Source organism: Brachycentrus maculatus, unplaced genomic scaffold (genome assembly GCF_059751285.1).
Source record: "Brachycentrus maculatus isolate JH-2025_06_01 unplaced genomic scaffold, ASM5975128v1 h1tg000097l, whole genome shotgun sequence".
Taxonomy (NCBI): Eukaryota; Metazoa; Arthropoda; class Insecta; order Trichoptera; family Brachycentridae; genus Brachycentrus; species Brachycentrus maculatus.
In genome coordinates, this window is record NW_028280851.1 from 1,605,804 (window position 1) to 1,628,485 (window position 22,682).

At 31.8% G+C, this 22,682-nt stretch overlaps 3 protein-coding genes across 5 annotated transcripts; all 3 read right to left on the reverse strand.

Annotated features, from left to right (window-relative positions):
* Nucleotides 1-376: 376 nt before the first annotated feature.
* Nucleotides 377-5,010, reverse strand: LOC148310398 (calcium and integrin-binding protein 1-like). The gene is made up of 5 exons (XM_088258500.1): nucleotides 4,776-5,010; nucleotides 4,653-4,687; nucleotides 3,596-3,843; nucleotides 1,686-1,887; nucleotides 377-547 (listed from the first exon to the last, which is right to left on the reverse strand). The coding sequence occupies exons 1-5, from the start codon at nucleotides 4,824-4,826 to the stop codon at nucleotides 526-528; spliced, it is 558 nt and encodes a 185-aa protein (XP_088114626.1). The 5' UTR covers nucleotides 4,827-5,010; the 3' UTR covers nucleotides 377-525.
* Nucleotides 5,011-6,023: 1,013 nt separating this feature from the next.
* LOC148310399 (uncharacterized) lies at nucleotides 6,024-9,078 on the reverse strand. Its single transcript, XM_088258524.1, has 4 exons — nucleotides 8,944-9,078; nucleotides 7,811-8,035; nucleotides 6,937-7,239; nucleotides 6,024-6,769 (listed from the first exon to the last, which is right to left on the reverse strand). Exons 1-4 carry the CDS (start codon nucleotides 8,968-8,970, stop codon nucleotides 6,056-6,058), a joined length of 1,269 nt encoding a protein of 422 aa, XP_088114650.1. The 5' UTR covers nucleotides 8,971-9,078; the 3' UTR covers nucleotides 6,024-6,055.
* A 1,276-nt stretch (nucleotides 9,079-10,354) lies between these two features.
* LOC148310400 (adenylate kinase isoenzyme 1-like) lies at nucleotides 10,355-21,436 on the reverse strand. Of its 3 annotated transcripts, XM_088258509.1 has the most exons (4): nucleotides 16,839-17,102; nucleotides 14,494-14,656; nucleotides 12,757-13,272; nucleotides 10,355-10,550 (listed from the first exon to the last, which is right to left on the reverse strand). In XM_088258509.1, the coding sequence occupies exons 2-4, from the start codon at nucleotides 14,563-14,565 to the stop codon at nucleotides 10,476-10,478; spliced, it is 663 nt and encodes a 220-aa protein (XP_088114635.1). In that variant the 5' UTR covers nucleotides 14,566-14,656; nucleotides 16,839-17,102; the 3' UTR covers nucleotides 10,355-10,475. The 3 variants fall into 3 exon arrangements, with proteins under 3 accessions (XP_088114635.1, XP_088114637.1, XP_088114636.1); XM_088258511.1 differs by lacking the exons at nucleotides 14,494-14,656; nucleotides 16,839-17,102 and adding an exon at nucleotides 21,068-21,436; XM_088258510.1 differs by lacking the exon at nucleotides 14,494-14,656 and having other exon boundaries at nucleotides 16,839-17,165.
* Nucleotides 21,437-22,682: the final 1,246 nt, after the last annotated feature.

Genomic DNA, 22,682 nt, shown 5'->3' on the forward strand with positions numbered 1-22,682 from the left:
TGAATGACAAAAAACTAAGTATATTTGCACTTTGTATTATTTATGATCTCCAAATGTGGTATGTTTTAAAAGTTTTATTTTCAATTTTGGACAGCCAATATATCCGCCTCGATTGCGTAGTATTTAGCGCGTTTGGCTACTGTGCTGGATGTCCTGTGTTCGACTCCTAAGGGGGTCAAAATAAATGCAAGTGATTTTTCACTCTAATATTTATTTAATATTGCCCTGCACTTATAAGCACTGGCCAGATCACCTTTCCTTCATGTATTTAACAATCAAGGTAACACATGTGTTGCCCTGTGCACCATTAGGTGCGGATAATGGTAAGAGAGAGATGTGTACAAAAACCAATAAAATTTACAGAGGTAAATAAAACTTTTCAATACATTACAAACACTTTATTCATATCTTGGCAATAACATAAATGCATTTATTTCATAAATAAATTACACATAGCTAATAATACTATAATAAATAGTTGCTGAGTTTCAATGGGTGGAGTATTACAGTTTTCCTTTTATATCATTACAACCGAATTCTGAATGCACTGAAACAAACAAATGCAAAATTTTACATAAATTGAATACATGTATCAATACTAATTGGAAAAAAGGATTGTAAAAAAATTACCAATTGTTTATCCTAAGTTATGTTCCTATAATTAGATCGCTAGGAGTGGAATTAGAGAAGGCGATTTCTAGTTTTCAATAAGGTGAACAAATGAAGTACAAGTTCTTGGAGATTGAGAACATTTTGTGTAGTAAATATTGACCGACTGCGGAAATGAAAGTGACAACCAAGTACAAATGGTAGTTAAGCGTTTTAATTAATCTAAGTGTTGAAATTTTCATAGTCTTTAATGGGTGTCGGGTTGTGGTCCCATGGTTAGTGTCACGGCCTCTTAAGTCAGAGTTTCTCGGTTCGAACCCACTTTATCACAATTTGATACCTATTTCTAATAATGAGCCGCTTAGGCTCACATAAATAGTATGAAATTTTAATATTTGTGTAAATAATAAAAACACAAATATTTCTCTGTATTTAAAAAAAAGCTCGCATTGGGGTAGACTTTTAGATTTACATGACCAAATTTCGAAAGATACTTTTTAATCTTGTAAAATCTGTCTAAAAAACTTTTTATGATAATAACAAAAAAGCACTTTACGCCAATTGTTTTATTTAGAACAAATTTGCCTGTAGTTATGATTGGATATGCTTTATTTAATTTGTTTCGTAATAATTGTTTTTATTAAGTGAAGTTAAGTTTTGTTAAGTTAAGTTAATAAAAAATATGTTTCAAATATTTATTCAATTGAAAGTGGTATAAACTTAAAAGGAAACTTAAACGGTCCTTTGATTACGTATAGTAGTATTCCCATGTTCTTTTATTTTTCATAGTACGATGGAACGGCGTTCCGGCACCTTTTTTCACGGATAAATTTATTTTTCTTAAATTGTCAAAATCAATTAGACTAAACAATGTTTGTGCTTACGTAATTACAATCTATATTTATATGATTCGTCAAAATCATAAAATGGCATTGTAATGAACTATTTTTTTTTTGGTAAAAACCTTGACATGAAGTGAGTTCCGGGACCTTTTTTGTTTAAAAAAAAAAGCCTTGGTACATACTATAAACTATCTGCTGATTAAGTGCTGAATAAATAAAAATGTATATACTTACTGAGAAAAGTCTGAGCTTTTATCAATGATGTGCTCAAATTCTGCAAAGGACAGAGCGCCATCATCATCAAGATCAGCTTCCTCCAGTATATTCTGGATGAGATGTTGCATTTCCATTTCACTTAGTCTCTGGGCTGCTCCACATAACCTCTCTATGACCTGCCGCAAGTCTGACACACCCAACATGTCATCACCATCAAAATCTATCAGAAAAGTATCATAAAATTAAAACATATCTTTACCCTGTAGTAATAAAATGTGTCGGTTATGTTTATTTGATATTTAATTCTAATAATGAGCCGCTTAAGCCCACAAAAATAGCATAAAATTGAAATATATCTGTATTTAATAAAAACACAAATCTTTCTCTTTAACAAGAATATAAAATGATTACATGTATCCAAAAAAAACTACCTACTCCAGGACTTAAACCTGGAACATTTAGCTATCCGGGCTATTGCTTTACTAAGCTAAGCAATCTGTAATCATGATCAAGGAATTTATCATCCCTTATTATTTAAAAACATCTGCAACTGAATAAGATTGAGGATTTCAATTTAATATGGTGATTCGGAGATTTTTTCCGGCCTCTATTTATCCACTTTTGGGTGAAGGTCCCAGTCATGAGGCGTAGAACCATAAGTCACACTTTATGGTTCTACGCCTCTCTTATACACTCCCTTCCTGTAATATTGACAGAATCATCCGACCATTGCACTGACAACCCACGTTTTTACATCCGATTTTTGTTTGCCACCTCAAAACATTCCTTCGGTAATTTAATTGAAATATATTTTGACATTAGTACGCCTCCGTAGTGTAATGGTCAGCACTCTCGGCTACCGTTCTGGAGGTCCCGGGTTCGATTCCCAAGGAAGGTAAAATAAATATAAGTGATTTTTTCACTGTAATATTTATTCAATATTATTACCCTGGATTGGTACCTGAAGCGGAGGGCTGATCACCTTTCCTTCATGTGTAAACGATCAAGATAACACTGCGTTTATATGACGCAGTGCCCTATGCATCATTGGGTGCGGATAAGGGTTTTATTTTATTTTTTTTTTTATATTTTGACATTAGCTGAAATAATATTGAATGATAAGGTCATAAGCTCTGTAAATACCCAAATTTCCATATTCTCCTTCATCTATGTTGAGATGTCAAACAAATGTAAAAATAACTACGAAATGTAGAAAATCCAGATGTGTGAACAAGTATGTGGACACGCCCAATATGTTGTGAATGAAAATAATCTGGGGTTCGGATCCATACATCTAAATGAACGGGTCTCTGCTTAATAAAAGCTTTCTTAATCCAACATAGACGGCTGTTGTGAACTCATATGTACTGTGTCATGAGATTGATCATATACCTAGGAGTTCCAAAAAATTTAATAGTGTGGTTGTCAATCACGGGTAGAGTAGTGAATATTGCACATGTTCAAAATGATCCTTTAACCAGTCTATAACATGTCATAAGCCTGTAAATACCCAGACTTCCATATTATTTTTTATCTAATCAGAGATGTCAAAAAAATATACTTATATTAAAACAACTCCTAACTGAAGAAAACCCAAATCTGTGAACTAGTATTTGGACACACTAAAAATGTTGCGAATAATACTATTGTGTAAAGGCACTAGCTGTAACTCAAGTTGCATTTGGCATAACATGGCTCAAAGCATTCTTATAACTAGCCTCTATCATATACAATCACAGATTTTGCTCTATCTCTTTCCTTTACCGCGATATTCATTATCCAAATCGTCGCAAAATTGTGTTAATTTGATACATGTGTTGGCAAAAAGCTTTATTTTAAGTTAACTATAAACTCGTTTATATCAAAACTACTGTAAACTTGCGGCTATTTGCCTTTGCACATTAGAATAAGGGAATGATTAAATTTACCAAACATCCTGAATGCGTGCTCCGCTTTGACAGACTTGGGAGCATTCTCACTAAACACGGACATCATATCCAAGAAATCTTCAAATGTGCAATCTCCGTCGTGGCTGGAACTGAATATTTTACAAATTCGATCTCCAAACGGATTCACTTTCAGTTCTGGATACTGGAGTATCTTAGTCATGGGTAATTTGGCATTTTTGTTGTGACCAACTCTTTCGGGGGCCAACGCTTTAAATTTCTGGTGAGCACTGAAAATTTAAATCATATTAAAATGTAAGAAAATGCTTAATACAATAAATTTAATAACAACTAATAAAATCAGGCTATAATGTTGTCGACTGAGACATATGAAGAGATATTTTGCAAGGATATTCGTCATAAATTCACCCCTCCGTGTGTCATTTTCTCAAAAACATATTTATTTGTATGGTGGTTATCTGGCTACTCCAAAATTCATGTACGTCTCGAAATCAATAGACATAAAAAACTCGGTGAGTGGTTATATACTAATATTATTATCATTTTTGTAAAAAATAAATAAGTAACCAAAATTCACCTTTAAAAGCTCTTTAAATCTTCCATTCAACATCATTTTAGCTCAAAATAACTCAAAATTTAGTGTGAGGAAATATGTCTCAATATGAATCAACGATAACTTTGGTGTACAGTGTTTGATATATAATTATAGCTCCCAATTCGCGCTCGAGTATGTTGACTTCAGCATGCGGGGCTATCTATGAGTGCTGAATGGCTAAATATGCCAATTTTGGACTTAGTAATTGGAGCACACACTACACTCGATCTCGCAAGCACCGTTCACGGAGCTAATTAATTAATTAATATAAACTCATATTATAATGATATATAAACAAGCTATTATTAGACCAAAAAGGAGTTACCAGGGCAACTTTAAAAGACTGCCTTCTACTTGGTAGAACATAAGCAAATTGTGAACTAAGTACCAGACATCCTAGCAAACCACAATGCTAAGCATTGAGTATAACTATTAAACCATCAATAGAAAGAAAAATGCCAACATAAAGCTAAAAGTACTTACAATAACACCTCCTTCTTTGTGAAGTATGTCAAATCCTGGAAATATCAATGGACATATATAATTAATGATTTCCAGACAATTTTTTATTTTAAGAATACGAGGGTATTTTTTGATTATTGTTACCTGATAATCTTGCAACTCCTCTTCGGTAAACTGGCTCTTTCCCTGACCCATTGTTTAATTATATATTGTCACTTCAGTGAAATACGGGCATCTTAATAATGTATCATTTCATCTTTGTATTGTACACTGAATACTAAATTAGACATTACGCATCATAATAATTCGAATAATAATCAGAAAGACGACAGCGGAGACGAAAATAATTCGCTGTCAAAAACTATTATTATTGGCTGTCAAAACAAGGGAGCGTAATCACTGGTGTTGCCATGTTACTAGTTTTATTTTTGGTGGTTACCTAAAATAGTTCTTACAGAGCTGTAATGCAGAAATTAGGTTAGTAGAAATTACGGGGTGAATAGTTATAATTTCGTCGTCCGAATTTAAAAAATATTACATATTTCGGATTCGTAATGTCATATTCACAAGGGAAGAAAACAGCATTTGCCATACCTAATTTATATTTTTCTAGATTTTTTTTTTAATCCGTGTTATCAATATTTTTATTTTTCTTTCTTGTTTGCAAAATTTGCTTTTCAACAAATCGCATTATTTGAAATAAATCGAAAATAATTCGGAACGGGAAATTCGAGATGTTCAATTCTGTTCAGATTAAGACATATTGCATATTACCATAGTTGAAAAAATCTATTTGAGGTAGTTTAAACTGGATCTGACATGTACGAGTATTATCAGACCTAAAAAAGGAGCTGATGAAAAGATTATTCGCCATTCACTTTACAAAATAAGGAATTTAAATAGACTTGTTATTCGTCCAAGAAATAAATCTGTCCATATTGCGTTTATTTTTTTGTTTTACTTTGTTTCCTACTGAAGCAATACAAAAGCAATTTGGCTGTCCAAATTCAAAACACAGTAAGGGACATTTTTTTTGTAGCACGTTTGTTTGCATTTTGCACTAAGTAGATTCTACTTAGTCTAAAAATGCAAAAAAAACGTACTACAAAAAAATGTCCTTTACTGTGTTTTAAGTTTGGAAAACCGAATATTGATCGATGTTATACTATTCATTTAGAAAAATGAACATTTAAATTTTGTCATTTTTTTACTGATCTAAGAAGAAATCTTGAATATTTTTTTGGGGTAAAAAAGTTGATGGCTAAAATAAATATTTCTTTCGTGTTTTTAATATTAAATAGATTTTGTTGTATCGTAAAATATTTTTGTTTAATTTTAGTACCTACACATACTCAAATGCGAAAATCATATATGTAAGACAATGTTTTGTAAGTTCGAAAAAAAACGCCATTAGATGTCAAAGGTTATATTATTATGTGATTTATTTCAGCTGTAGTTTGGAAAGAAGTCAATGGTTCTTTAGAATACTCGCTGGATCCTAACAGAGACATTTCTTGGTCACATACTTCGTCCATTTGAAAAACTTCTCTATTAAAACCATCCTGCATATGCCGCATAGCTATATTAGAGTCATTTAAGTCCATTTCTTTTTCTTTTACGTGTTCAATCATTTCCTTCAAAGATTCCGAACTCGCTTGCTGGCTAGACTCTGCACTATCAGATAAATTATCTTCTTCTTGTTTTAGTATACGAGTATCAGCCGTGTGTTTCGTTTCTAATAACCCTCTTAAAGGTTCAGAGGCGTTTTGCAAGTAATTGAATGGTCCCTTAGAATAATCGCTGGTTCCTTGTAAAGGTATATCTTGGTCGCACATTTCGTTCATTTGGAAAACATTTTTATTGAAACCAACTTGCAGATTTTGTATTTCTGTGTTGGGGTCATCAATATGAATTTCTAATACTTCTATTTGTTCAATCATTTGTTTTGAAGACTGCTGACTTATTTGCTGGCTTGACTCTGCGCTATACGATAAACTTACGTTATATAAATCATCCCCTTCCTGTTTAGCTATATTGGAAACTTCTGCGGGTTTCATTTCCATCAACTCTTTCAAGGATTCAGTGGCTGTTTGTAGTGTTTCATTTAGCGTTGCAATGTTTCCCTTGGAGCTGTTAACCTGAAATATATATTTTTTCTGACAATAATGGCACGTTTTTATAAAACCTTTTGAAGGATCTCATCAACAAAAATATAGGGTCTCATCAATACAAATATTTCAATTTTACAGTAAAAAGGTGCCTAATTAAAATATTTACAAATCTTTATTGTAGTTTTATCTCTTACCGTTATAACTGATTCTTTCTTGAACCTCTCTGTAACCTTTTTGATCTTAGGTGCAGCGCTTTTTACGATATCTACTGCCTCCTTCACTTCCATATCTGACCTCCCCAATTCTGTAAGCTTCTGCTGCAACCTCATTGTGGCTATCTCATCAGCCACCTGCAACGCAATTACCTTCTCAGGCATCTTCACCTCTCTTCTGTAGATATTCGCCATCTTCTTATTTTTTGGGAAACCGCATAGTATAAATCCTTTAGCATCTGCGTGTTGCAGCATATTCTCTTTGATCAAGTCAACGACAATTTCCTAGAGCAAAAACAAAATGCGTGTATTATATAACTATAATTCCTTATTTTATTGGCGTTAATTCTCCACAATTTTTCATTAATCTAAAAATATCATTAAAGTTGTATTACTAGTACGATTTATTAAATCATGCAGGGTAGCACAAGAACTGCCAATTGATATTTAAATTTATATTTTTTTTCATATTTATTGATATTAATTTATTAAAACAAATGGAAATTATGCGTGGAAAATGACGACTATTCGACCACCTCGGCTCTTATACAGGACGATTCCTTGAACAAAATTTTCAATAATAGATTCATTTGAGTGGATATTTACGTAGGTATGTGCAATAACACGAATGATGTTGAATACAAAGTAATTTTTAGAACTTGGCACACATAAGTAAAATGTGATAGGTTTTATTGTTGAATTTAAATATAGGGAACTATTAAATGGATTACATGCACAATTGACAGTATTTCGATCGACAAGAGTCAGTTTCGAAATGCACCAACAATTGATAAATCAATACTTAATAGATATCTGCTTTGATTTTCTATCAGTTAAAATCGTTTGTTTTCATTACCTCGGAGACTTTGTTTTGGTTGACCATTTTGGCTAGTTGCATCCCTCTCAGGGTAGTGGTATCGGCGGCCTCAGCTCTGACCAGCTCCCCGGGGTTGATGACGTAGTAGCCCGTTATGGCCGCCAGGGTATGGGAGACAGTATTATAACCCGCTCCAGGCACCCCTGATACAAATATTACCGGCGATTTCATCACTGGTTCCATGTCATAATTCGATCTATTAGTCTGAAAAAATAGATTTCTGCTATCAGAATCAAGCTGTTTGTTAAAGGAGTAGGTAGAAAGGCTAGAATCCTACACTCTACGAATTAACATGAGTGTTATTGGAGATTAAAAAAAATATGATTGTGTCGGGTTGCGGTCCCGTGGTTAGTGTCGCGGACTCTTGGATCAGAGTTTCTCGGTTGGAACCCACTCTTACCACAATTTGATACCTATTTCTTATAATTTGCCGCTCAGGCTCACAGAAATAGTATGAAATTGAATTATTTTTTTAAATAATAAAAACAGAAATATTTCACTTTTTATTAAGTAAAAATTAAGTTAAATAAAACAATTCTCACTTTATAAATTATATTGAATTTAAGGTTTTCGAAATAATACTAAGACAACTGATACAATAGACAAATATTATTTCGAATATCACATAAGATAACATACTTTTATGTACGAATCCGATGTATTTAAACTTATAAACTCGTCTTCCAAGTTATGATAGAATTTTTTACACCCTGCTCATAAATACAAGGTAAATTCCATGGGTAAGGGATTCTTACACATTTTCTGTAGTGTTTTCAAAAATACATTGTGTGAGAAAAAAGGTATGAAAGTTAGGGGCATTAATTGTGTGAAATATGGTGTCATATTTTGACTTTACCCAATAAGTAATGGATTAATTTAATTTAATATTTAATATTGTGATTGAATTTTTAAAAAATTCATTAGTTTGAAAAATTTACTTTTAATAGATACTTCAATTGTCTTGTTTATCTAATGCATTTATTACATATTATATGTACGAGTGTAATATATTATGAAAAATGTTTATTTTTGACATTTATATTACGCACTATGAGGGGTTGGAAAATGTTCAATTATTGTATTAAAGAATACTCTATTTCTAAACTACTTACCTCCAATCTTGTAAATAAGCAACCCATTGTAAATAATTTAATATAAAAAATATTTTTTCACAAAATATAAACTGTTTTTTAAAACAAAATACTTCCAAGATAATGCAAATTCAAATCTGGAACATCTTCAATTATGATTTTTCTTTTAAACTTCATGTAAGAACCTAATGTTTATAAATTAAAGTACCAGAATCAATATATTATAACAAGGTCAAACTGGAATGTGAAATTAAAAAAATACATCTCCCCAATAGATGCCTCTAGTGAAGTTCTAGTGATTCAAGAACAAGGTTTCTAAATTGGTTCATATATATATATAACACCAAGAATTTGAGTAGTGTGGTTGTCAATAATGGGTAGAATTGGTGAATGTTACACGTGTGTAAAGTGATCACTTAAACCAGCCTATGACGGTCGTAAGCCCCGTAAATGCCCAGACTTCCATATTCTTCTTCATCTTTGATGAGATGTCAAAAAATAATAAAAAAAAACACATAACTATTTGAAATTATACAATTATCCAAAAATTACAAAATTCACACAATGTATAACCGTGATTAATATATCGCTCACTCCTTTCAAGAACGTCATAAATCAAAATACTTGATTTTTCAGGAGAACGTTTTTAAAGTTTTAAAATATAAACTAATGTATTGAAAACATATTACAAGCCACTTACTAAACTTTTTACTGTGCAACATATCTTATTAGGTAAAACCTGAAGGCTTTTTCTCCATTTGAAAAATATTTAGTGTATTTAACAAAATAATTAAACAATTCCTTTTCTTCGAAATGCAAAAACAACACTTTCTGCCCTGTAGCGAGTAAATATTTAGTTAAAAATATGCCTCTTTTGCTGGGATATAGTACATTTTCTGGGCATTCTGAAAACATGCATAACTGAAAATTGACGATTTTTGATTTATGACGTTCTTGAAAGGAGTGAGCGATATGTCTGATTATTTTTTGACATCTTAACAAAGATGAAAAAAATACGGAATTCTGGGCATTAACGGGGCTTATGACCGCCATAGGCTGGTTTAAGTGATAACGTCACCTAGGCCATGCCTTTGAATCATGTTATTTTTCTGCTTCACCCATGAATTCCTTGGTCTTCCTCTAGATAACTTTCGAGGAAGATCAATTTCTATTGCCTGGTTAACTACATGTTCGGGTTCTCTGCGTCCTACATGCCCACACCATCTCAATTGACTTTCCTCTTACCTTCCTTTTAATGTCTGTTACACCCAGACTTCCACGAATGCGTGAACTCTTTATTTTATCTCTAAGGGACACTCCCGCTGACCAACCAAGCATTCGCATTTCAGCGGAGTCTAGTTGCCTAGAGAAGGTGCTATACATCGTCCATTACTTTTGTATTCAATTAATTAAGAAAGAATAAGAAAATATATATTTTTTCATAAACTTTTATTTATACGTGTTAAGATAAAATTAAAAATAAGTTAACAATAGTGAGGTAATAAATAACATTAGTGAAGAACTCCGGTGCCGTGAGAGAAATTTCAAGAAAACTATTTAGATAATATGGCATCGATTTCCTTCTCCACTTGGCCGAATATTTCATCCACTGACGTTTCGGCGTTGATCTGAAACAAATGCACAGGGAAATATTAGATGTTATGTTACTCATCCAAAACTGACGAAAATAAAACAGGTGTTACTCAAATATCAAAGAGCACCATTTTTTTCACAACTGAGTATTGAGACGGTACTTGAAAGAGATCTAGAGGAAGACCAAAAAATTCATGGATGCTACAGAAAGATAACACGATTCGAAGGTATGGCCTAGGTGACGTTGTATATGATAGAAGGACCTACAACCTGAGGACGAGGAGAGCTGACTCCAACATCCCATAAAGAATAAAAGTTGTGACAGAGCCAGGAAGATTTAGTATTGAAATAGTATTGGATTTTGGGAAACGTGCAAAATATCATCAAATAGTACAATGTGAAGTTTTCTGAGTTCCATTCTTCAAAACAAATTCGTAAAAATAAAATTAGGTAATTAACGTTTAATATCTTAAATACGTATATTAAATTATAAATAATATTTAAACCGATTTTCAAGATCAAACCTATTTTTTTGAGTTTTCGGTGATTGAACAATAAATATTTTAATACAAAGAGACATTGTTATTTATGTAAATAGATAATACTGTTTATTTACCAAAACTATTTTTGTGATAAGGAAGAAAGTGTATTGATTCTAGATTAGGTTGTCGTTCACCTCATATACTACCTCTAACCGTAATATGGAACTGTAAACATCATGATTACAGATATAATGTCTAACAACTAACCACATGCTGCTTCCTCGTTAGGGTAGGCAGAGGGAATAGAACGCCACACCAATCGGCCTTTGCAAAGAATCTTCGCTTCTTCCACTTTTATGCATCTCCTCGTACATAACCGCCAATTATTCCGACCCCTGATAAATACGCTTTCAAGTATTTGAAATACTTGATCGTGCCAAGTTTTTCTCGGTCTTCCTCTGATTTTATCAGTTACCACATTCGCTTCATACATTTGTTTTACTGTTGTTTCTTCACTTATTCGATTCAAATGCCCAAACCATCTCAACACAACATTCACATTTTTATCAATAATGCTCATCTCATAGCCTTGCATTATTCTTTATATCATCATTCGAACATCCATCATATAATATTGTCTTTATCATATTTATTAATTTCAAATTCAGGGAATCAACACTTTTTATGTATTTAAATATTTTAAAAAATCTTTTCACTCATTTTCTACATACAAAATGATGTACAACGATAGTGTGATGGTTAGTGAGTTAGTTTTCAATACTCATTCGATCCTCATACATATCATCATCTTACAAATAGATATATGATTTGCATAGTTTAAATCAGTGATTCCCAAAGTGGTCTATATCGACTCCTAGGGGTCTATGACAACCTGCAAGGGGTCTACGTCAGCGAAAAAAAATTGACCTATTAACTAAAAATATTGACTTATTGCTTATGTTATTTATTTATGGTTTATTTTATGTTACGTTTATTTTACATAACAGATACAAAATTTTATTTTGAGTAGTTTTAATTTAAATTCAATTAATAAATGTATAAATTAACATGTGTTTTTACTTTAAGTTTTTAAAACTAAACTTCACTACAGTTAGAAATTTACAGGAAATCAATGTCAGGTAAGTAGGGGGTCTACCCAACACGGAAAAACATGGCAAGGGGTCTACGACACAAAAAAGTTTGGGGAAATCTGGTTTAAATTCTATTGTTGTCTCCCGTAAATCATTAGTGCACATGTTAAAACTATTACTTAAGTACCTACAATTGTACTATATAAGGACCGTCAGTCCACTTAATCATCAAATTCGTTTGAAAATGCCATAACTACACGAAACAATCGTCACAAAATAGATTTTTATGTATTTTTGAACAATAAGATACAATTTTATTTTTTTAAATTAAACATTTGAATAAAGCACTTTAAAGAGTTTTATTTATATATACGACTAGTTTCGAAAACTTACAGATATTTTCATCTTCTGGTATTTCATTAAATTAAGTTTTAATTTGTACCAGAAGATGAAAACATCTGTAAGTTTTCGAAACTAGTCGTATATATAAGTAAAACCCATTAAAGTGGTATATTCAAGTGTTTAATTTAAAAAATATAATCAACATGTCATTCCATAAAGTTAATACCGAATCAATAAATAATATAATAAAATACAACTTAGTAGACTCAAAAAATCAGTGTTTGATTTAACATTTAAGACATGAACTAAAAATAATGATTATTTACCCTCTTAAGTTTTTCAGGGTATAATGCCAAAACTTGATCATTATTTTTCAGGAATGTCTGCAGCCTCAGCTTGATGGTTTCCGCATTATCGTCGGCTCTTCCGGAGCTCTCCGCTCTGCCGAGAAGTCTCGAGGTGAGCGTACCCTCCGCGGCGTCGAAGTACAGAATGATAGTGCAGGGCATTATCTGCTGTTCGAAGGCCACGCCTTGGTCTTTTTCCCTCGGGTATCCGTCGATCAGGAAGCCCTTGGAGTCACCGGCGCGCGCCAGCATGGCTTCCTTCAGCAGCTCTAGCACGATGTCGTTCGGGACGAGCTCTCCTCTTTCCATGATGGCGGTGAGGTTCTGTCCGCGGGCAGAGCCGCTGGCCACCTCTGCCCTTAGCAGGTCCCCGGTGGACAGGTGAGTGAAGCCATATTTGGCGATGATGCGCTCGCACTGTGTGCCCTTGCCCGAACCGGGCCCGCCGAGAACCCACAAGACGGGCAAATTAGCTTCTTTTAAATTGATTGGAGCCTGAAAAGACACAATAACAAAATTAAGCAATGAAACAAATTTACTAGGCGAATGTTGGAAATAGGGGGAGAGGAAAAGGGGGGAAAACTTGGCATGTTCAAGTATTTCAAATACTTAATAGTAAGTACTTAATAGTATTTCATGATCAAGTATTTCAAATACTTAATAGTATTTCAAATACTTAAAAGTAAGTGGTCGTCAGGACAGGAGTCGGAATAACTGGCGGGTATGTATGAGGAGGTGCATTAACTTGGAAGAAGCGAAGAATGTTTGCAAAGGCGGAGTGGTGTGGCGTTCTATTCTCTCTACCTACTCCTGCGGGGAAGCGACGTGATAGTTAGTTAGTTAATTAGTTTATTGAAGTTTTTGCTTCACAAAATACATACTTAATACATATGTAATGTATTTGAATAATGTATTTTGGATATGCGCATTTTTAAGGCATTAAAATATTTTATTTTGCGAAAGAAAAACTACTACATGTCGCTCACTCCTTTCAAGAACGTCATAAATCAAAAATCGTCAATTTTCAGTTGTGCATGTTTTCGGAATGCCCAAAAAATGTACTATATCCCAGCAAAAGAGGCATATTTTTAACTTAATATTACCCGCTACAGGGCAGAAAATTTTGTTTTTGCATTTTGAAGAAAAGGTATTGTTTAATTCTTTTTTTAAATATACCAAATATTTTTCAAACGGAGAAAAAACCTTCAGGTTTTACCTAAAAAGATCTGTTGTACAGTAAAAAGTTCAATAAGCGGCTTGATATTTATTTTTAATACATTGTGTTATATTTTTAAACTTTAAAAACATTCTCCTGAAAAATGAAGTTTTTTGATTTATGACGTTCTTGAAAGGAGCGAGCGATGTGTGAAAGTTCGTAATTCACCTAAGTGTATAGTTAACGTTAACTCCTTTTGATTTTGGGCGTTATTTTAATATTTTACCTACAACTTAACTTTATACAGCGTTGTCAGCAAAACCGGTTCAGCTAATCTATATTAGAAACTGTTGAAACTAGAAAGGTATAGTAGACCATCGCACATTAGTGCACTATGCGACTGTCAGATATGTTGATCCACTGCACCGAAATTCCTGATGAGGTGGAGTAGTTGCGCAATCGATGTCGCCAGACATTAGTAGCCAACAATTGAAGATTATGTTACATCCACGAAAAATGTGAATCGTAATGAACTATTTGAAATATTAAAATAAAATTACTTTTTTAACTTCTATTCCTTTGTCCTTTGAGCAACAACACGGTGGTTTCTTGTTAGGTGGAGCATTCGACATGTTGGGTATAAAATTTTGGTTCTATAGGTGTAAATCTTAAATTAGTCAATTAAATTGGCTTCAGGATAGGATGTTAGGATCTCGATGAGGTCTGGGGAAAAGGAAAATAAGGAGATTTTGAGTACACAAGAAAAACTAAATATAACGGAATTGATGAAAAAAATAGTGCATCAAAGAATTAAAATATTACAAGAAACGATAAATCTTCATTGTTTTGCATGTTTTACATATTTGAGTGTAAATATATATATATATATATGTATATATATATATATATATATATATATATATATATATATATATATATATATATATATTTATATTTATATATATATTTATTTTAATTTTTTTTATTTATTGTAAATACGTTTTTTTGTCAAATTTATCTTGCAGCACGACGACTTTATGACTATAATAATTGAGAGGAAAACAGATGTATTAGAAAATGATGAAGATCAAGCTAGAGAGTTATGAAGAGGAGACACAAAAGAAGAGAAGCTTTCTTGTTGTATAAAGATTGTTGTATATATATATATATATATATATATATATATATATATATATATATATATATATATATATATATATATATATATATATATATATATATATATATATATATATATATATATATATATATATATATATATATATATATATATATATATATATATATACATATATATATATATATACATATGTGTGTGTAAACACAATGAAAACAGTTTGTATTTATTTAAAGCAAAGCTGTCAAATAACAGGCCATCAGAACAAGCGTTCTCATAATAATTCGTATCGCTCATTGTGACATCCTAAGCTAAATGCGACAATCTATTTCAACGAAGGATGAAGGCCAACAGCGAGTTTAATGAGGTGTCACTTGAGCAAAAAGGACAGAGCACTACAAACATTGAATTTTCAAACGACACTGGTAGAATAGCTCTTTTTAAGTTTTTCCTGAAATGGAAATTCAGCATGTGACCGGTAGTGAATAAATTATTCAGAAGCGGAAAATTGATTTAATGGAAAAATTTACCCGCTGTATTAATTTAACTTTGAGAACAAAAACACATTTAAAATATTTCAATTACTTATTTAGATTATTTGTAGGAGCATACTTCAATCCATAAACGCAATAAAATATCTTGGAATAAGAGTTCTCATTCTTTTCTAAATATGCATGGAAGCATTTATTTATTTCCTTGAAGTTGTAAAAGTATTTCTATGTACGTGTATTTTTCAAATTAAAAATTAAAAAAAAAAAAACATTTAAATCAGGTGACTTTTCAAATATTTTTTTAGAATGCTAATATAAAATGAACAAAAATTTGGAAGGTAATCAAAGGCATGACGCACACTTTAAAGTCACGAAGTATATCTTATTTAATTTAAAATTTCATTTGCTATTTACTATTTAAACATTAAAAAAAACTATAAAGTAGGATATATAAAAAACATTAAAAAAAAACAATACTGTATATTCCTACCTTAAGTTATTACCTATTACCTATTTATATCAGTTATATTACGAAACATTAATTTTTTATTTTATTTATTTATTTATTTATTTTATTTTATATTATTATATTCATTTCATATACACATTTATTATACGTATTACGGCTCTTTAGGCATGGCCTGTGTTGAGCTGAATACTAACATGGTAATACAAAATTTATTTTTTAATTTTTTTTTATTTTTAATATATTTTTTTTAATGATTAGATTATAAACATAACAAACAGGAGATACAAAAATAATTTATAATTTAAGGTTTTTCAGTGTGATAATTAAAATAAAAATATTGATAATTCAATAAATCATAAAATAATTTTAAAGTTAAAGAAGAAGTCATACATTTTTGTGGATGACTTATTTTTTAAAGATATTTTAAACATAAATAAATAACTTTTTTCAAAACATAATAAATTCATTTTATGTATTTATTTATATTTGTTTCAAAGATTGAGGTAATGTGTGCAAACCTCTTAGATTCATCTGTCACCATGACCAACCGAAGATTTTTTAAGTATTTATCTTTCACTGAAGCATTCATAATTATGTAACTTCTTATAAAACATGTGAATTCTTTCAAAGTTATTTCTGAATAAATCATTTGATGTAAAAATTCAAGGGCGCGGAAAAGTCAATTGACATTGAAACAGATTATTTGTATCCATAACATAATATGATTAGTCTTTTATATCATTATAACCCACAAAATTATTAACTCAATGTTATTTATTAATATAGATACTTAAAAAGTGTACGAACCATTAATATGTTTTGTGTATTACGTTATAATCCACCGAACACACAACACCACTACCGCGGTATGATCCCAGACTGACTGAGAAACGTCTGAACAACTGAACTACTGTTCCTATATTTCGTGATAAAACCTACAAATGATAAACTATAACAATGAAATACACGAAATATTAAAACCCTGTATCCAAAACTAAACGCTGAGGATACTAAAATATATCACTTTACTTCCAGAAATAATTTGACATTTCAATCTGACAGTCTACCGTCTTTTGTATTTTCTCACTTCAAATTATTCTAAAATGTCACCAATTTTAAATTCGTTCTCTGTTTGCAAAATATTTGGCGGGAATTCAAATGAAAAGCCCGCGTTTTTCATCGACGCATGCGCATTCCTTTGCAAACATTCGACCGACGCGAGTTAATAAAAGACGCATGGGTAAAAATGTACACTTTGATTGCATCTAGTTTAGATTATCTCGCCGATATCTAAAATACACGGTGACTACATCTCTGCATTTACCCTTTATCTCGATCGAATCCATCTCGGTGTAAATAAATCAACGTACGGCCGCGAAACGCATTGTTCTAACCTTGCCCCAGACTCAAACATAAATTATTTGTCCACTTAAAAAGTGTTTTTATTTTTTTTTATTTGGCAGTCACCCATTAAGAGGATGTTTCTGCCAGTATCATATTTTTATTTACAAACGAAATAATAACAATCAATAAAAAAAACATAGTTTAAATACCTTTTACAAGTAAACCTACTTATTTTTGTCATACTTAAAATCATGTATAATTATAATACCCCTGGCAGGGGTAGGCAGAGAGAATAGAACGCCACACCAATCTGTCTCACACACAATCTTCGCCTCTTACGTACATTCATACATATTCTCATTCATATGTACACGCCGATTATTCCGACTTATACATGATCGTGCCAAGTTTTGTAATGTTTTGCGTTATATATTTTGGATATTCGCATATTTTAAAGACATTAATTAATAAAGGTGTGTTGACATGGTTATGTATAAATATAAATATATCTCAAATAAATTGGAATTATATGAATATAAGCTTTATATAAAATGCACTTTTTCGGCATTATCTTGCCCATGATACAAAAAACTGTATTTTATACTTCTTAAAGTTTATAAAAAAAAAATCATGTTGAAATAGTAACAAAAACATAGACCATCGTGACAATCATGCACGAATAAAGCAGGTTACTCACCTACTTATTATTTCGATCGATATAGTCAAAAAGTTATTATGAAATGCATGCTCATGTTAATTTGTTTTATCTCTTTAAATCATATCGGCTCAAATTAGACCGACAATTGGCGAGTAGCTCAGTTAAACTTTAAAATATTTAGTAGTTAGTTTAGTAGCTCATACCAACCAAAAATTTCTTTGCCGACCAAGAGACGGTAAACCGACGGTAGTCAAGTGCCAAGAAGATGAAAACAAAACACGAAATCACCGAGACATTATTTTGTTCATCGTTCCCGCGTTTCTGAAAATTATGCTTTTTCCCGCGCAAATCCGACATCTGCAGACTCTGGACAGAACTAAACTAAGCGCAAACATGGCCGATCGTACTTGGCTCGGAAACTTTGGATATTCCAATATCTGTACTGTATAATTTCATGTTAATATTATAACTCGATCATCGCTTACTACAGTAAATTAGTTTTTTCCTCAGAGCAAAAAACTGGAGAGCGCTAAAAATACACATTTTCAAAGCAATTTCTTCAATTTTAGCGAAGCGTAGGTGTGGCGCGAAAATGGTTCAGTCAGGATGATACCAAAATACCTGACACTAAATTTTAATTTTTGGTCGTCTTTGCCAAAGAACACCGTTAAAATAAAATTCGTGCCAATAACTATTATAGATATAAGGACGAGTTTTCAGCTGTTATAATGTACGAGGACATGTGACTTTGTGGTTTTGGGTGTGCGAGATATATTTTTGGCAAACGCCATTGCGTTGTCTGTGGTACGTACAGGCAATGATCTTGTTCGACCTTTTCAATGGCGCCAACTAGAATAGATGCAATCTAATTAACAAAACAAAACGAAATCAATCACTTGAAACAAATGTCGAAGTCAAATGTTTCAGGTATCTCAATCCCGCTTAAAAACTGTACTGTATTGCTAACCTATCATTACAGTCATTAATTTACATTGTATGAATATTATAATTGTAGTGTTTCATAAATGCAATGCCAAAAATAATATATAATAATAATAATAAAACCCTTATCCGCACCCCAATGATGCATAGGGCACTGCGTCATATAAACGCAGTGTTATCTTGGTCGTTTACACATGAAGGAAAGGTGATCAGCCCTCCGCTTCAGGTACCAGTCCAGGGTAATAATATTGAATAAATATTACAGTGAAAAAAATCACTTATATTTATTTTACCCCCCTTGGGAATCGAACCCGGGACCTCCAGAACGGTAGCCGAGCGTGCTGACCATTACACTACGGAGGCGGACGAAATAATATAGCGTAATAAAAAATAAAAAATAAATATTTTTATGTTTTGAGTACGCCACTGATCTACACATGTATTTGTCATTTAACTAACTTACCAACTAACCATCACGCCGCTTCCCCGCAGGGGTAGGCAGAAAGAATAGAACGCTGCACCTATCTTTGCAAACAGTCTTCGCCTCTTCTACATACGAGTATACTCAATACTCTTCTACATACCCGCCGATTGTTCCGACTGATCAATATCTGATATACTGATCACGCCAAGCTTTCCTCGGTCGTCTTCTTCTTCTATTATCAACAACCACATTCGCCTCTTTTAAAATTTTATAATTTTTTTATGTTCTTTTTCCACTCATTTGATTCACATGCCCAAATCATCTCAACACACCTTTGTTAATTTTATCGTTAATGCTTATACCAGCCTTGCATTCTTTCCTTTTATCAACATTCGAATATTTTAACGATATATTACGATCAAATCTAGACTCATCCACATTGTTGTCATCCTCAACCAAACGTGTCGTCGGCTTAGTTTGTAAAGTGTCTAACTACATCTGAACTTTCTTTTCATGAAAAAAAAACATTTTCTGATATTTATTTAATAACGCCTGAAATACAACATTATTTCAGGTTTTCATAATTAACGATCTGAGTTGATAGAGTTAAAAGAAGAAAAAGAGGAATTCCATAAGTATAGTAAACCCTCATATAACGTTGAGATAGGCACCACGTTATCGGAGGGAACATTATAAGAGGTTAATGTTTTAAATTGTATTTTTAGAATTCAACTAGCAGAAATCACTGGAATGAGTCATTTTTAAATTAAAATACAATTTGAAAACATATACCCCATATAAACTTCTGCCCAAAAACGGGGGATTTATCTCAACGTTGTAGGGGTGTTTACACTAACATATGAAGGGTATTTTTGACATCGATAAATAATGCTCGATTAATTGGGTAGTATGTTTACATCTTTGCACATATCAAACCATTATTATTTGGTCCTAAATAAAACTTTCAGTAGTAACTTCCGAAATTTGAGTGGTGTGGTTATCAAACATGGGTAGAATGGTGAATTTATACCTGTATAACATGATCACTAAACTAGCTTATGACAGGTCATAAGGTCTGTAAATACCTAGCATTTCATATTCTTTTTTACCTATGTTAATATATCAATAAGGTACAATTCACAATGTATCTCTTATTTTATTTATTTTTGGTAAGAATCTTATTATATCATGAACAAATGTTATAAATGAAAAATTAAATTTCGGAAATAAAATTTATAATGTAAAATGTTTTATTTTTTTCATTGTGTTTTATATTTCAAATTTCATTGTATAAATTAAAGAAATTAAACATCGTAAATGATTAAAATTAATGGAGATAAAGAGGTAGTTGTTAAAAGTTCATCATGTTATCATAAAATAAAATAAAAACTTTTAAGGACATTCTTTTATAAGTTTGAGTAGGTACATGTTTAGAAATGCTTTTTTTTCAATATTTACAATGAATATAAAATTCAAATTGTCAATAATAGTGTCCGTATTGGATTATATAATGGAACGTCGTGTTTTGATAAACGGGTCGTACAAATATTAATGTAAGAACATTTATGTATTCGTATATGTATTTAAATTATACTTCAAACCACTCGACATAAATAAATAACTAGTTGTCAAACAATATAATTCAATCTATAAAAGGGAGCAACTCACCATTTTTCCTCGACGATGTTTCTTCGCCAAGAAAAGGGTCACAATACTCTAAAATTAATACTATTTATATATATTTATATAAAGTAAAATCTTAGAAGTATATAACAGAAAGCGGTAAACGTTATCTATCCATTTGACTATACAAAGTTGCGTTCGAATCGTAACGCGTTTCAGCAACACTAAAAATCAAACAAATGCTTTTATTTTCCTACTCATTTGCGAAACTTTCACCACCCGTATTTTAAAGGAGTCCGTGTTGACATCAAGATGCGAGGCTACACCGAAATATTTTTACAAAAAGATGTGACGTTTATCAAAAGCGAAATATTATTTCATGGCTGTGGTATTGTGGCGATTGTGGTATTTTCTGCTAAGTGCCGTGTGACTAGAGTAGGTTTTCTTTCCCGGAAAAGGCTTGGCAGGTCTCTGATTGTCCTAGTAACCCACATTTTGCGCATAATAGTAGCATCGTGGCGCTGCAGGCGCTGGGGTGAGCGGGGAAAAATGGAAGCAGTGGTGCGCGCGCAATTAGCGGGACCATTTTATGAAAATACTATCTGACAATATCTGTAGAATGGTCAAAAATGGAACTAGATTTTATTCATACATTTTCGCATTAGTAAAATCGGCCATAGTGGCGCCCCCACAAAATCAACGCATAAGTTTGTATGATGGTTGAGCTTTAATAGGTACCTACTTAAGTGCTTTGCCGTAAACAAGGGCGCAATTTTTATTTGAAGGATGAAGCACATATCGCTCACTCCTTTCAACAACGTCATATATCAAAAAACTTTATTTTTCAGGAGATCGTTTTTAATGTTTAAGAATATAATAAAATGTATTAAAAATAAATATCAAGCCACTTATTGAACTTTTTACTGTGCAACAGATCTTTTAAGGTGAAACCTGAATATTTTTTTTCCATTTGAAAAATATTTTGTACATTTAAAAAAATAATTAAACAATACCTTTTCTTCAAAATGCAAAAAAACAACACTTTCTGCCCTGTAGCGGGTAAATATTAAGTTAAAAATATGCCGCTTTTGCTGGGATATAGTACATTTTCTGGGCATTTCGAAACATGCACAACTGAAAATTATCGATTTTTGACATATGACGTTCTTGAAAGGAGTGAGCGATATGTAAGTATGTTAGAAAGAGAAAAAGATACTTGCACAGATGTCATCCAAATGCATTTGTAGGTTCTCGATTTGCCTTATTTTTTTCGTTGAATCGTACTCAAAGTAACGTCACCAAAATAAAGGTCAAACGGAAAAAAGCTGATAACAAAATTGCTATCAACATTTTTCAAGGACAAAGCTCAAAATAATTAAATAAGAGCCAATGTATTTGATAAGCTCTTTCAGAACTCAATGCATTAATAAACAAAAAAATATATATATAAATAAATTAAACCACGCAGTTTTTTTAAAGGTTTTTCTCTATTTTTTTATCAGCTATTGTTCATATTATATTTTAATGCTATAGATGGTGTTTAGCGACTGATTTTTCACACAATGAAATATAACGATGACAAATAGCAACCCTGTTATGTTATTCGTTTTTAATCTATAAATTTTCTTCATTTTTCACGTACTTACATACGAGTACAAAT

What these genes read in the sequence shown, in the direction of transcription:
- LOC148310399 (XM_088258524.1), bottom strand. Translation starts at nt 8,970, where the DNA reads ATGGGTTGCTTATTTACAAGATTGGAG. An exon ending in GCTTATTTACAAGATTGGAG is followed by an intron (nt 8,036 to 8,943) that starts GTAAGTAGTTTA and finishes CTATTTTTTCAG; the next exon opens with ACTAATAGATCGAATTATGA. An exon ending in AGAAAGAATCAGTTATAACG is followed by an intron (nt 6,770 to 6,936) that starts GTAAGAGATAAA and finishes TATATATTTCAG; the next exon opens with GTTAACAGCTCCAAGGGAAA.
- LOC148310398 (XM_088258500.1), bottom strand. Translation starts at nt 4,826, where the DNA reads ATGGGTCAGGGAAAGAGCCAGTTTACCGAAGAGGAGTTGCAAGATTAT. An exon ending in AGGAGTTGCAAGATTATCAG is followed by an intron (nt 4,688 to 4,775) that starts GTAACAATAATC and finishes TGATATTTCCAG; the next exon opens with GATTTGACATACTTCACAAA. An exon ending in GCACGCATTCAGGATGTTTG is followed by an intron (nt 1,888 to 3,595) that starts GTAAATTTAATC and finishes CTTTTCTGATAG; the next exon opens with ATTTTGATGGTGATGACATG.
- LOC148310400 (XM_088258509.1), bottom strand. Translation starts at nt 14,565, where the DNA reads ATGTCGAATGCTCCACCTAACAAGAAACCACCGTGTTGTTGCTCAAAG. An exon ending in AAGGAATAGAAGTTAAAAAA is followed by an intron (nt 13,273 to 14,493) that starts GTAATTTTATTT and finishes GTGTCTTTTCAG; the next exon opens with GCTCCAATCAATTTAAAAGA. An exon ending in ACCCTGAAAAACTTAAGAGG is followed by an intron (nt 10,551 to 12,756) that starts GTAAATAATCAT and finishes CATTTGTTTCAG; the next exon opens with ATCAACGCCGAAACGTCAGT.